General features: G+C 36.4%; 2 protein-coding genes across 2 annotated transcripts; both read left to right on the top strand.

The window, feature by feature from the left end:
- Window positions 1–177: 177 nt before the first annotated feature.
- On the top strand, window positions 178–6,997 carry LOC111991821 (probable disease resistance protein At5g66890). The gene is given in 10 exon segments (XM_065771578.1): window positions 178–518; window positions 588–752; window positions 755–799; window positions 1,626–2,029; window positions 2,168–2,186; window positions 2,189–2,525; window positions 5,020–5,063; window positions 5,066–5,149; window positions 5,152–5,229; window positions 5,925–6,997. Coding segments are annotated over 10 exon segments (2,337 nt in total). The 5' UTR covers window positions 178–193; the 3' UTR covers window positions 6,761–6,997.
- A 1,895-nt stretch (window positions 6,998–8,892) lies between these two features.
- LOC112027002 (probable disease resistance protein At5g66900) lies at window positions 8,893–13,813 on the top strand. Its single transcript, XM_024059667.2, has 5 exons — window positions 8,893–9,782; window positions 10,562–10,968; window positions 11,303–11,664; window positions 12,195–12,406; window positions 12,505–13,813. The coding sequence occupies exons 1-5, from the start codon at window positions 9,152–9,154 to the stop codon at window positions 13,338–13,340; spliced, it is 2,448 nt and encodes an 815-aa protein (XP_023915435.1). The 5' UTR covers window positions 8,893–9,151; the 3' UTR covers window positions 13,341–13,813.
- The last annotated feature ends 2,272 nt before the right edge of the window (window positions 13,814–16,085 follow it).

Below are 16,085 nucleotides of genomic sequence, written 5' to 3' on the forward strand. Positions count from 1 at the left end.
CAAAGAAACTGAGAAGAAATTGAAGGGTTTGAGATCTCAACTGGTTTCCATCTTTGTGATTATTCTTGTATCAGATTCGCTGCTAGTTTAGTTTACTTGTACTGTTTTGCACGTTTTCATTTGTTTGGATAAAATTCTCATTCATCGTCCTAAAGAAAGAAGAAGAAGAAGAAGAAGAAGGGACAGCAAAGTTATGGCTCTGTTCGTTGCATGGCCTCTTCTTGGGGCAGGATTTGGACAGGTCTTAACGTCGTTACGCGAAACAGTTAAGGATGTGGTAAGAAACGCCCGTCAGTTCAAACGCATTCTTAATCGCCTCGATTCCACGTTAGATCTTTTGGCGCAAGCGGTCGAAGATATAGAACGATCAAACCAACAACGTGGTCGCGCAGTAGAGAATACACAGGGCTTGATCGAAGAAATGACGAAGGGTAGGGAGCTGGTTCGCAATAGCTTGCAAATCCCATGGTGGAACTTGTTTCTAATATATGGAAGAAGACATTTTGAGGTTCTGTCAGGTTGATTTGCAATTACATGGTGCAAGGACTGTGTTGGAGACTAGAGAAATTGTGAGTGGTAATCGGGAGAGTATGGATATTCGACCAGGTCCATGGAGACACCAAGGGTATCATGTGCGGTTCGTGAACCCCCGGTTTTTACAGTTGGGTTTGATATGCCAATGAAGGAGTTGAAGACGTTACTGTTGAAGGAGGAGGTGCAGCTGCTTCTATTGACTGCTCCTGGAGGATGTGGGAAACCACATTGGTGAAAATGCTTTGTCAGGATAAAGAAATTAAGGGTACTCCCGTCTCTCTGACTCTCACTCTATTTTTGTGTTTGTGTAATTTTACTTTATAATTGTCAAGTGTTTAAGGAAGAAGTATTTTTCACATTTTGTTGAAGTTATTATGGTGCTAGTATGTAAGTCCCTTTCATGGTAAACCGTCAGGGAGTACTAACAACAAAATACGTAGAGAATTTCATTTTTGAATTCTGATATGAATCTTCTGGTTGAATATCATATGTTTGGCTATAATTGGAATTTGAGTAATGGGAAATTGAACTTCTATTTAAAAAAAAAGAAAAAAAAAAATCTGTCTCATTAGGTAAGATGTGGTACGCCGTGGCTAATTATGTTCATTCTTTTGTTTTGACTTTTGACCCTTTCAATCGCCATAGCAGTATTTTTGGCATATTTCATACTTCGGAGAAAAATAGTATAAGCAAAGAAATTTTACACCAAAAAAAAAAAAAAAAAAAAAACCAAACCTTAGTCCCAAAATCTTAGAGTTAACAATGGATGACAATAAAGTAACTAGGGTCAGGCGCATGTATTCTTTTTCACTATTCTTATATATGAAGTAATTGACATGTCATGTTAAAAGACGCTTAAAATACCAAAAAAAAAAAAAAAAAACAATTCTCATATCTTCATAATTGGTGGCTTTTCTCACTAATTGCTGTTGTCCACTTCTTACCCTTTGCTAGGATTGGGTTTGGGAATGGGAATGGGATTGGAAATTCTGTTCATATGACTTGATCATTATCTGTGTTTCTGTGTGTAATGTTATAAGATATGAAATGTGTTTCCATAGCAGTTTTCTAACTTCATTGTGCTTGTATAGGCACATTCAAGGAAAATATTCTCTTTGTCAACGTTTCAAAAACTCTCAACGTGAAGGTCATTGTACAAATCCTATTTAGTCATAAGCGTTTGCAGCCAATGTTTGAAATTCAAAGTGATGAAGACGCAATCGAACAACTGCAACAACTGCTGGAACATATTGGATCTGATCCTATATTGTTAATCCTGGATGATGTCTGGCTTGGATCAGAATCCCTTCCTGAAAAGTTTGGGTTTAAGACTCCAAATCACAAGATTATGGTTACTTCAAGAACTGCATTTCCAAGATTTAAATTTACATATAACTTAAACCCACTAAATGACAAAGATGCAATGACTCTTTTTCGTCACTCAGCATCCCTGCAAGATGGGTGGTCTAACATTCCTGAAGAAGATATCAAAAAGGTACTTTGTCAATATTACACAAAACATGCTTTCAAATTTCTGGATAATTAGTGTGGTTTAGATAATTAAAGCCTTGGCCAATATTACCCCTATAACCTCCAAATAATAACTGAGTTTATTTGGTTCCTTGAATTGCAGATAGTAAAAGGCTGTGGGGGCTTCCACTGGCTCTTAAAGTGATTGGAAGCTCACTGTGTGGGCGGTCTAAAGAGGAATGGCACTGTAGACTAACGAAATGGTCTGGTGGTCAATTTTTTTGCAGTTCTGATACTGAGCTGCTTGGTCAACTTCAAAAAAGGCTAGAATTTCAAGATGACAAGGTCATCAAAGACTGTTTCATGGACCTAGGTTCATTTCCTGAAGACCAAAGGATTTATGCTGCTGCCCTCATAAATATGTGGGCAAAATTATATGAACTTGACGAAGATGGCATCCATGCCATTGCCAATTTGCAAGAACTTACTACTCGGAATTTGGCTAATCTTGTCATGGCAAGGTATGCTGGCTTTTTATTTCAATAATATGATTTAATTGTTGTGTGATTACTTCAGATAATTACTGCTAGTTGCTGGTTGCATAATGCCACAACTCTATACCTGGCCTAAGGCACAAAATATTTTATCATGTCTTATGACTTAATTAACTTTTGATGGCAACTGATAATATGTTATTATAGGTTATTTGACATGTCGATGGCATGTTTATACTTTTATTAGTCTATACCTTTTTGCTACTTGGCTAAATCCAGTCAATGCATCCCTTTAAATATCCTTTTTGCATTCTGAATAGTCGCACACTTTGAATACATATGAACAAGATCACTTGCTGCAAATGAAAGGGGATCAAACCCTATCCGTGTCATGTACCCAGGAACTTGCTTGCCCCATGTCCTCTGCAACATGATCAGCAAGCATTTAAAAACCCAGCAAACCTGAAATCATTAGGCCTAATTACTGATCTCATCAACATCAAGAACAAAGAAAATCCCTCTTCCATAGTCCCATCCTCCAAGTATCCATCTATCACTGCTGTCCAAGATACATCATCCCTATCCACCATCTTGTCAAAATTTTGCCTAGTCTCCTCTACACTCCCTGCAATTCCCATACATGGCTGATAAACACTCCAAAACCACCACATCTAAATCCAATCCATTCCACATTATATATCCACGAATCTGAGGCAGGACTCAATTTTGAATTCCAATGTCTTAATCTCATTCTATAAAATTTCAAAGCCTTTGTAGGCTGAGAACGCACCATGATAAAATAAAAATTCTCTTTGCTGCATTTCATCAACCTTCTGTTGAAGTATGTGTGTTTCAAACACTTAAACTGTGCTTGTGTCCCACATTGGTTAGAGATGAGTTTTCATGTGTGTTTATAAACCATAGCACAACTTATGGGACAGCTTGGAAGATAATGGGCTAAGGGTTAGAGTTGGGTTTGGGTTGGATATAGGCTTGTTTCTAACTCTCTTGGACTGTATCCTTCTTCTTTCTTTCCCTTTTAGCCCAATTTAGTTTAGCCTGTTAGGCATTAACCAAGCAGCCCGTTGAGGGCATTTAATGTGCTGCCCGTTGGGCATGCACAATGACTGTTGCAGCCCATAAGTCCTCTCATTAGTTGGCTTATAAACCTTCTATTCCCCTCTTAATTCTCTTCAGTTTTTTTCAGCTATACAGCCGCCTCTCCCCCTCTATTTTTCTGGTCATCTCCATTGAAAATTTCAGCATCAATTTTAGTTTTAAGGAAAGGAAAATTAAGGTTTATTTTAGTTCTTCTTGTTTGAGTGTGTGATCAACTTAAAGAAATCACTATAGTCTAATCTTGGGGGTTTTTTGGGCCAAGAGAGCCATTCACACCAAGTTCTACTCCGGGTGGCACGAACCGACCTTTAAAAATAACGCATTTTGTGTAATTCTATAGTTTGTGAGATCTTTCTAACTCTATCTATTTACTTTTTGGCATTGCTAATTTTTAGGGTTTGTATTGTTGAATTAAAACTTGTTTATTTAGCCTTATTTTCCCACAATTTTAAAGGTTGATTAGGGTGTTTTAAAATGAATAAACAAGTTATTGATTCTCTTAAGGTCATTTCAGAAATTATAAAGCTTGAGGCTTTTGATGGAAATAATTTTAAACGTTGGAAAGAAAAGGTTTTGCCCATCTTGGAATTTACTGAAATTGACCGGGTTCTTTATGAGCCTAACCCGAAGATGATCCTAAAAATATAGCAAAGTGGGAAAAACAAATAAATTATGTGTTCATATTATTAAGTGTGGTTTATCTAACAAGTTATTTGATAATTATTGTCATTTTACTTGTGTTAAAGATTTATGGGATGAACTTAATGGTCGTTATGGGTTTGAGGATGAGGGTGCTAAAAAGTTTGCTACAGTTAAATTTATGTGTTTTCAAATGGTTGAGGAAAAAAATGTTTCTTGCCAAATTGAAGATTTTCAAAAATTAGTATCCAACCTAGCTAAAGAGGGTGATGTTTTACTCAAGAGGTTTGTGGCTCATGGCCTTGTATTTAAGTTGCCGGACTCTTGGAAAGATTATAAAAACTAGTATAGCCACCATCGATTGCCAATTTGCAAGAACTCACCATTCGAAATCTAGCTAACCTTGAGATGACAAGGTACGCTAGCTATTTATGACCCTTTATGGCTTAATTAACTTTTGATGGCAATTGATAATTTGTTATTATAGTTTATTTGACCTGTCCGCGCTAAATTTGGACTTTTTATTTCATTGATGTGAAATGTGATTACAACAAAGAGCTAGAAAGAAAGAAACTTATACCAAACTAGAAACAATAAGAGATGTCAATTACTCTGCCCAGGAAAAGAGAGGGATTTTAACTTTTTTAGTCTATAACTTCCTGTAATTATATTCTTAATTTTGTTGGATATATGTGTGTGTGTGTGTGTGAAAAGTTATTTTTTAAAAATATTTTTCTAAGCTTCTAATTTGCCCATTCACCAGGAAAGATGCAAGTGAGGTCAAGAGCTATTACAATGAAGACTTTGTCAGCAACATAATATTCTTAGAGAGCTTGCTCTGCATCAAAGTAGCCAGGAGCCCATAGGACAAAGGAAAAGACTGATTATGAACATAAGGGAACCAATCTCCCAAAGTGGTGGATGGAACAGAAACAACAACCCATCAATGCACGCTTATTATCCATCTCAACTGGTCGGCACATTTTCTCTCTCCCAAATACACACACATACACATTATGTAACCTACATAATATTGAGTGTTGATCACATCATATTCAATCGGGGGGGGGGGGGGGTGTTGACTTTTGAAAAATCCATCCTCATCCATCCTCTGTCTTATACTTTTGGTAAAAAAATCCTCTTTAGATATAAATTATATAATGCCCTCCCCACCCCCCCCCAGCTGGGGATTTTTACTAAAGACATGTAACACATTTATTTAGATGACAAATACATCATTTTTGTTTCCTCTAATTACTCTTATACCATGAATAACTCATTAATTTAAAGTGTATTTAATGTATTTCATAAAAATAGAAAAAGTTTATATATTATTAACGCTCTATTCTTATACCATAATAGTATATCCTAGAAATATATAAGTAAATCTTTTTAATAAAAACATTCTTTATTTTTATAATTTTTCATTTAGAAAATTAGAGATGGTTTTTTTTTTTTTTTAAATTCCTTTTAGAAGAAACAATAAATGTTGATTTCATGGTTAGGAGTTAAAAATCTTTTAGTTTTTATTAATGTTAGATATACTTTGTTATAAGTAAAAATAGCATTTGTTAAATAATATTACAAACATATTTTGTGTGTGTAGGTTTTTCTTTGGATTTATTTTATATTTAGCTTGGCCTTCCTGAAGAAATGTATTTTTTGCAGATGAATCATTCTTGGGGAGTTGGTGCAATATTCAAGCACCTAAAGTTGAGGTTTTAGTTCTAAATTTTCAAACACAGAATTACACCTTACCTGAATTTGTGGAGAAAGCAAATGAGCTGAAGGTTTTGATAGTCAGTAATTGTGGTTTCTTTCATGCTGAAATAAAAAATTTTCAACTACTCTGGTCTCTACCTAATTTAAAGAGAATTAGGTTGGAGAAGGTTTCAATTCCTTCCCTTTGCAAGACCCTTGTACCATTGAAGAGTTTAAGAAAAATATCATTATTTATGTGCAATATTGGTACTGCTTTTGAGAATTGTACTATCCAGGGTTCATATGCATTGCCAAATCTAAAAGAGGTAAACATTGACTATTGCAATGATCTAGTAGAACTACCTGTTGGGTTGTGTGACATTGTCCACCTAAAAAAACTCTGCATCACCAACTGTCATAAGTTGTCTATACTGCCTAAAGGTATTGGAAAGCTGGTGAATTTAGAAGTGTTAAGGATTAGGTCTTGTACTGATTTGTCAGAGTTGCCAAAGTCAATTAGAAGCCTCCATAAGTTAAGCATTCTTGACATATCTGATTGCCTAAGCATTAGCAAGTTGCCAAAATACATTGGTGAGTTGTGTAATTTAAAAGTGCTTAACATGAAAGGGTGCTTGAGATTATGTAATCCATTGCCGGAATCAACAATATATCTTAAGCAATTAATGATTGTGGTATGTGATGAAGAGAGGGCCAAGTTATGGGAGCCTATCAAGGACGTCCTCACCAAGCTTAACATTGAGGTGGCTAAGAAAGATATCAACTTGAATTGGCTTCTCAAGTAGCACTTTTGAGAGAACCTTCATTCAAAGATACAATATAATTCATTTTGTTATCTTCTATAAAGTTCCATATCACCGTATATGGTCATTTAGTGTTTTTCCATTGTTAAACTATTTGTAATAATGGTTCTGTTACAAAGGAAATGTGCAGTCATAAAAATAACTTCACATATATTATTTTGAAACACTAAGTCATGTTATGTGGCACTTTATTGAAGCAATTTTGCATTTAACCCTCAATCTCATCTTCGCATGTAGCTTTGAATACTTGGCCTTTAGCCCTTAAAGCACGTAACTTTGAGGTATCCAATTGAGAAAGAGCTTGAAAATTATTACAACCAAAATTGAATTTTGTGTTGTTTTGTTTTCTTATGAAAATGCACCTCATAGTCATTGAAGTGTATTTCCAAATTAAGAGGCTTCATATCAATTTATCACCAAAAAAAAAAGGATATGTGCATGCAACTTAAAATTCTTGCGTTTTATGACAAACTATTTGCTTCAACTAATTTCTAATTTTTATAACAATTATGCTATAGTCTAAATTCTTTATCACCTGAATTTGTACTATTTTAATTCAACCAAAACCTTTATGTTATTGCAACAATAATTTGTGTCATTACTCTATTATATGGTCAACATTTTCCATAAGCTTCTTACATAGAAGCTTACAGCATTATCCGTGCATCGTGCCGGTAGTCTACTAGTTATTCTTAATGGCATTGAAAGATTACTGAAGTGTGCTGCCATTGGGCCCTCATTTTTCAAATATTATTCTCTTTGAAGCTATTGATCCCGCCCAAGCGTTGTCCCCCAAAGCAGAAGAAAAAAACATCTAGTTATAGGGTCAACAAGTGAACTGGGCTTCTCAGATTCAGTTGGTTTTTGTGATGCTTTCTCTGTCACTCACCATGATGCAAGGAAGGAGTTAGAACAGCTGAATGCTTTGCTAATGAAGACATCATGCAGCTGCAGAGGCCCGGAATGATGTACAATTATACTCGGTCATTCTTTTGGCATATTCCATGGGTTATTTCAATTTTTATATTTGTAACTCGTTTCCATGAATTCTACAACCACCAAGTAGGGAAGCCCAAAAGATCTTATCAGGTTTCATGGGCATTTGGTTAATAATATTCTCAGTGGTACAAGCAGAATGATCTGTTATACGTGTTAATCCAACCTTTTCCTTTATCAAATTAATCAAGCATGGGAAGTCCATGAAACTAAATCTGGTTGAGGCATTCCTTTAAATGCCCTTTTAGCATTCTGAATATTCACACGCTTTGAATACATATGAGCAAGAGCACTTGCTGCAAATGATAGGAAATCAAACCCTATCCTTGTCATGTAGCCATGACCCAGGTCCTATGCAACATGATCAGCATGAGCATTTAAAAACTCAGCAAACGTGAAACCATTAGTCCTAATCACCAATCTCATCAACACCGAGAACAAAGAAAATCCCTCTTCCATAGTCCAATCCTCCAAGTATCTATCAATAACCGCTGTCCAAGATACATCATTCCTATCCACCATCTTGTCAAAATTTTGCCTAGCCTCCTCTATACTCCCGCATTTCCCATACATGTCTGATAAACACTCCAAACTGCCTCATCTAAATCCAATCCATTCCACATTATATATCCATGAATTTGAAGCAGGAAGAGCACTGGATACAGTGAACTTACTCGATTTTGAATTCCAATGTTTTAACCTCATTCTGTAAAATTCCAACGCCTCTTTAGGCCAGTCATGGTGAACGTAACACGACATCATTGCCGCCCGTGAAATGTTCTCTCTGCAGCATTCCTTCAACCAACCTTGTAGCCCCTTAAAGCTTCCCCCGACATTTGCATAGCCCAATATCATGGTGTTCCAAGAAGAAATCCTTGTTCACCTATTTCATCAAACATGTTCTAGGCATCCACAATACCGTCACAATTAACATAGATATCAGGGAAACGATTATCACGTATGAGGTCCGACTTCCGAGTATATTGAAGCAGAGGGTGGTCGGTGAATTTACTTAGGCTAGCGATTGTACCAATTTTTTTTTTTTTTTCAATGTGGTGTGTGGGTATGTTTTGTATGCAATGCAAATAAGGAGCTACCACAGTCAACTCAACTGTGTCAGTCAGTCAATCTGCGAAGAGTAGTTTACTTTATATATTTTGTATTTTCTGCTCCGTTCACTTTTCTCAGCACAAAGAAACTGAGAAGAAATTGAAGGGTTTGAGATCTCAACTGATTTCCATCTTTGTGGTTATTCTTGTATCAGATTCGCTGCTAGTTTAGTTTACTTGTACTGTTTTGCACGTTTTCATTTGTTTGGATAAAATTCTCATTCATCGTCCTATAGAAAGAAGAAGAAGAAGAAGGAGCAGCAAAGTTATGGCTCTGTTCGTTGCAGGGCCTCTTCTTGGGGCAGGATTTGGACAGGTCTTATCGTCGTTACGCGAAACAGTTAAGGATGTGGTAAGAAACGCCCGTCAGTTCAAACGCATTCTTAAACGCCTCGATTCCACGTTAGATCTTTTGGCGCAAGCGGTCGAAGATATAGAACGATCAAACCAACAACGTGGCCGCGCAGTAGAGAATACACAGGGCTTGATCGAAGAAATGACGAAGGGTAGGGAGCTGGTTCGCAATAGCTTGCAAATCCCATGGTGGAACTTGTTTCTAATAGTCAAGTACTCGAGTAAACTTTCTAAGTTGGAAGATGACATTTTGAGGTTCTGTCAGGTTGATTTGCAATTACATGGTGCAAGGACTGTGTTGGAGACTAGAGAAATTGTGAGTGGTATTCGGGAGAGTATGGATTCGACCAGGTCCATGGAGACAACAAGGGTGTCATGTGCGGTTCGTGAACCCCCAGGTTTTACAGTTGGGTTTGATATGCCAATGAAGGAGTTGAAGACGCTGCTGTTGAAGGAGGAGGTGCAGCTGCTTCTATTGACTGCTCCTGGAGGACGTGGGAAGACCACATTGGTCCAAATGCTTTGTCAGGATGACCAAATTAGAGGTACTTCCATCTCTTTTGTTTGTTACTGTGTAATTTTACTTTATAATCGGCAACTGTTTTAGGAAGTATTGTTTGGATATTGTTGAAGTTATTTATGGACTATGGTGCCTTTTTGCAAATCCTTATGATTTGGGAGTACCAACAACAAAATACATATAGAATTTCAGTTCTGAATCCTGATATGAATCTATTGATTGAATATTATATGTTTGGTTATAATTGGAATTGGAATAATGGGATTGCATTCACACATGAACTTGAATTTCTGCATATGAAATTGAAATACTGTTAAAAAAAAAAAAAAAAAAAAAAAAAAAAAAAAACTGTCTCATTGAGTAAGATGTGGTACGCCATGGCTAATTACGTTCATTCTTTTGTTTTGGCCCTTTCAACTGTCATAGCAGTGTTTTTGGCATATTTCATACTATGAAATTCTATCTTAGAAAAGTAACTGAGCATTAGTCCCAATATTTTGGGGTTGGCTATGGATCTCAATAGAATAATCCTTGTCAATTGTATGTATTTTTTCCCACCATTCTATTATATCCGAAATTATACTTTTGTTACCACCTTAATTAACATGTCAAATTGGGAGACGCTTAAAAAAAAACTTCTCATATCTTCATAATTGGTAGCGTTTTCACTTCTTGCCCTTTGCTGGGATTGGGATTGGGAATTATATTCATATGACTTGGCCATTGTGTGTGTTTTTGCGTGTAATATTATGGATATGAAATGAGTCTCCACTGCAGCTTTCTAACTACATTGTTTTTGGATAGGCACATATAAGGAAAATATTCTCTTTGTTAATGTTTCACAAACTCCAAACGTGAAGGTCATTGTACAAAATCTATTTGATTATAAGCATTTTCGGCCTGAGTTTCTGATTCAAAGTGATGAAGATGCAATCGAACAGCTACCGCAACTGCTGAATCATATTGGACCTAATCCTATATTGTTGATCCTGGATGATGTCTGGCTTGGATCAGAATCCCTTCCCGAAAAGTTTAAGTTTAATATTCCAAAATACAAGATTTTGGTTACTTCAAGAACTGCATTTCCAAGATTTGAATTTACACATCACTTAGACGTGCTAAATGATTTAGATGCAATGAATCTTTTTTGCCACTCAGCGTCCCTGCAAGATGGGAGCTCTTACATTCCAGCAGAAGAAGATATCAAAAAGGTACCTTGTCAATCTGATATATGCATGAAATATGCTTAATTTTATATGTACTTTTGCTTTTGGGTAAGGTATGTAGATGATTGCAAAAGTATGTAGGTACTTTTGCCTCCTGGTGTTATGTACGTATAGGTGCATAATACCATAGGTACCTGCCAAAATTATGTTTCCATACTTGTACGTACATTTAAGCTTTGCTTTGCTTGTTTTGTCACTCAAAACCATGTTTTCATATTTCCGAACAATTGGTGTGGTTTAGATAATTAAACTCTTGGAAACAAATTACCCCTATAACCCCCAAACAATAACCAACTTTATTTGGTTCCTTGAATTATAGATAGTAAGAGGTTGTGGGGGGTTCCCTCTGGTCCTTAAAGTAATTGGCAGCTCACTGCGTAGGCAGAAGGAGGAGGTATGGCGCAGTAGACTAATGAAATGGTCTGATGGTCGATCTATTGTCAGTTCTGATGCTGAGCTGCTTGCTTGTCTTCAAAAAAGCCTAGAATTTCAATATGACAAGGACAACATCGAAGACTGTTTCATGGACCTAGGTTCATTTCCTGAAGACCAAAGGATCTCTGTTGCTGCCCTTATTGATATGTGGGTAGAATTATATGAACTAGATGAAGATGGCATCCATGCCATTGCCAATTTGCAAGAACTCACCACTCGGAATCTGGCTAGTCTTGTGATGGCAAGGTATGCTGGCTGTTTTATTTCTATAATATAATCTTTTTTAGTTTGATTTCTTCATGTGATTCCTGCTAGTTTCTAGTTGTAATATGTTGTAACTCTACACCTGGCCATAGGCCTAGATATTTCATCATGTCTTATGGCTTAGTTAACTTCTGATGGCAATTACTAAATTACTAATATGTTATTATGGTACATACCTGGCCATAGGCCCAAATATCTTCTTACCATTGAAAAGTTGATTGCTACAAAGATCTAGAAAGAAGGAAACTTATACCAAACCAGAGATTCCGCCTACTTTGTCCATGAAAAGAGGGAGATTTCAACTTTTCTTAGTCTATTTCTTTTCGCTACTTTTCTGGCATGCCCTTGATTTAAATTATTGTTTACAGAAACTGATAGTGTTGATTTCCCTTAGTTGTGTCATTATATTCTCTTTTTTCTTTTTTGGGTTGATAATGGAATATATGTTTTTCATATGCAAAGTCTAAAAATTTTAAATATGTTCTAAGCTTCTAATTTTGCCAATTCACCAGGAAAGATGCAAGTGAGGTCAACAGCTATTACAATGATGACTTCGTAACACAGCATGACATTCTTAGAGAGCTTGCTATGCATCAGAGCAGCCAGGAGTCTGAAGAACAAAGGCCAAGACTGATTATGAACATAAGTGGAAACAATCTACCAAAGTGGTGGATGGAACAGAAACAACTCCTCATCAATGCACGCTTATTATCTATCTCAACTGGTTAGTACATTTTCTCTCTCCCAAATACACACTCATACACATTATGTAACCTACATAGTTTTAAGTGTTGGTCACACCATATACAATTCCTTTTGCAGATGAATCATTCTTGTGCAGCTGGTGCAACATTCAAGCACCCAATGTTGAGGTTTTAGTTCTAAATTTTCAAACAAAGAAATACACCTTACCTAAGTTTGTGGAGAAAATGGATGAACTCAAGGTTTTGATAGTCACTAATTATGGTTTCTTTCATACCGAAATAAGCAATTTTCAACTACTCGGGTCTCTACCAAAATTAAAGAGAATTAGATTAGATAAGGTTTCAATTTCTCCCCTTTGCAAGACCCTTGTACCATTGAAGAGTTTGAAGAAAATATCCTTGTTTATGTGTAATATTGGTATGGCTTTTGAGAACTGTACTATTCAACTTTCAAATGCTTTGCCAAATCTAATAGAGATACGCATTGACTATTGCAATGATCTAGTGGAATTGCCCGTGGGGCTGTGTGATATTGTCCTCCTAAAAAAACTCAGCATCACCAATTGTCATAAGTTGTCTGCATTACCTAAAGGAATTGGAAAGCTGGTGAATTTAGAAGTACTAAGGTTTAGGTCTTGTACTGATTTGTCAGAGTTGCCAGATTCAATCAAAAGCCTTCATAAGTTAAGCATTCTTGACATATCTGATTGCCTAAGCATTAGCAAGTTGCCAAAAAGCATTGGTGAGTTGTATAATTTAAAAGTGCTCAACATGAAAGGGTGCTTGAGATTGCGTAATCCATTGCCAGAATCAATAATAAATCTTGGGCAATTAAAGCTTGTGGTATGTGATGAAGAGAGGGCCAAGTTATGGGAGCCTATCAAGGAATTCCTCATTGAGCTTAAAGTAGAGGTGGCTGAAAAAGATATCAACTTGAATTGGCTTCCTAAGTAATGAGTTGTGAGAATTATTTCTTCTCGGAAATTGTTTTAGGTTTGAGTATGTTATGTCAAATGAAAATATGTAAAATCACTATCAATGACATTACCAACAATAGCTGCTAGTCAAGATAGTCTCCGCAAAAGCGATGCACCTTTGTACACATTGTCAAGGTGTTTGAGGATGCATGCATGTCACCACTGAGAATTTCCATTCTTAATGTCATGGATTTTGGAATGCTTTCTCTGTCACTCACCATGATGTGAAGAAGGTGCTAGAACAACTGAATGTTTTTGCTAATGAAGACATCAAAGCAGCTACAGAGGCCCTGGTTGATGTAAGCTTATGCTTGATTATTCTTTTGGCATAATCCTTGGGTCATTTCAATTTCTACTTTTTGTAATGTTTATGAACCTCTCATGAACTCTGCCTTTATATGTAAAAGTTCCATTGGTTTGATCCTATAAATAAGAATTATTTTTTGATCATAGGTTCTATGTAAAATCTTAAGTTTTTTCCTCTTTCTTTATCCCTATCTTGCAGGTAGTGTTTGAATTGATAGAGAACCCATGCTTAGAGGCTAATCCATATTACTATTTAAGGGGCTTTTTTTGTTTGGGATGGACATGTGCGTGCGTGTGTGTGTGTGTGTGTGTGTGTGTGTGTTTAGAGGCTAATCCATATTACTATTTAAGGGGCTTCCCTTGTTTGGGATGGACATGTGTGTGTGTGTGTGTTTAGAGGCTAATCCATATTACTATTTAAGGAGCTTCCCTTGTTTGGGATGGATATATATATGTGTGTGTGTGTTTAGAGGCTAATCCATATTACTATTTAAGGGGCTTCCCTTGTTTGTGATGGACATGTGTGTGTGTGTGTGTGTATGTGTGTGTGTGTGTTTAGAGGCTAATCCATATCCATATTACTATTTAAGGGGCTTCCCTTGTTTGGGATGGACATATATATGTGTGTGTAGAGGCTAATCCATATTACTATTTAAGGGGCTTCACTTGTTTGGGATGAACATATATATATGTGTGTGTGTGTGGGCGCGCTCGCGCGCACATGAACAAAGGCCCAGCCTAAAATCACAGCTTGCTCCCTAAAACCAACCTGATCTGTCCTTACATCGAACTAAACAGTATCGAGAACAATACCAAACAGTGAGTCGTGGAATTCGCTTGCCAAACATTACCTAGCATCTGGTGCAAGTTCCAAGGGGGTCATTTTTAGGAGTGTGCAGTGGTCCTATCTAGTTAGGAATATGACGCAGAAGGGGACCCACTTGCTTGGGAAAGACCACCTTTCATCATGACAAACCCATAAAGGAAGGTTATAAAAGGGGGAAGTAGGGTGTGAGTAAAGGGTGGGAAGATTTGGGGCAGGGGGAGACACGAGGGAAATAAGGAGAAACATAGCTTTAGGGTCAAGGAATCTTGCTTGGCTAAGCTTGAACCTTCCTGGGATCAGGGAAAGTAAAGTGTGGGACTCAACTCAACACAAGAGGTCTCATCCATGGCAATTAGGGCCATCTCTTGGGCCTCCCATTATGGGATAATCTTTACCCAGCACACAAACAAATTGCGGGCCCAGACCCAAGAGTCAAGCGTTGTTGGGCCAGGCCACCACTATATATATATATATATATATCTCCTAGTGAGCCTGAGTTTCAATTATGTTTTAACGTCTGAGCTCCAGTTGAATCCCATTTCCTAAAATGGGACTTGATTTTACCCTGATAATAAGCTGGCCCAAGCGTAGGGTGAAGTCGCTCCTATCTCATCTACATTAAGTGCTCGAAGGTTGCTTGCTGGAACCGCAAGAAGTACAGGTACTCCAAGAAGCTACTCGAATTGGATGGTTCTCTTTGTAGCCTGCAGATTCAAATGGATTCACTGATTAAGAATTTTAAAAATTTTAAGTCGATTTTTTATGAGATAGGAGCACTGAATAGAAGATTGGATCAAATGATACCACAACAAAGAAATTAAAGTAATGTTTTGCATGCGGGTTCTGGATTAAGGAGAATCATCCAGTCCATGCCACATCGGATCATTCTCTACTTGAGTTCACTTATTTTGAGGTTCTGCAGATGGAAATATCAAAGGTTAACAGTTAGCTTTTATCCAGACCAGTTGCGAACTCGCACTTTGCGCATGATGTGTGTGTAAATCTTTACATATACCTTTATGTAAACTTTATATATTCGACTTCTTTAGATGCGTAAAACCATAAAATACTTCTTCATAATGATAGTTGCTAATTAATTTTATCATTTTTTTAATGATTTCAATCGTAACGCTTCTTAACATTATCACATATTTATTAACCAATAATTTGTATAACAGAGACGTTAAATGGGAGGTAGCATCGTTCATTAGATTTTTTTTTTTTTTTTGAAAATTATATATATATATATATAAGGCTAAATGAAATGTCAAAAAAAGGATTTTAATATTTTTATAATGCAATAGGATAATATTTAACAATAAAAAAAAAAAAAAAAACCCTTAAAACACAAAAATAAATCTCATCAACCCAAATTAGAGTTCTAAAAAACACAAAAATTTATCAGCCTAAAGCAAAGATGCAAGAAAAATAAATAACAAAATCCACACAAAAATTAAGAGAGAGAGAGAGAGAGAGAGAGATAACCTTTTTGTAAGGGAAAACTATGCAGAGCATGGAAGAGATGATAATAAATTTATAGTAAAAAAGTGTGAATAAAAAAACACAAAATAAAGGAAGATAAAAAAAAAA

Source organism: Quercus suber, unplaced genomic scaffold (assembly GCF_002906115.3).
Source record: "Quercus suber isolate HL8 unplaced genomic scaffold, Cork oak 2.0 scaffold_5, whole genome shotgun sequence".
In the NCBI taxonomy this organism is placed as follows: Eukaryota; Viridiplantae; Streptophyta; class Magnoliopsida; order Fagales; family Fagaceae; genus Quercus; species Quercus suber.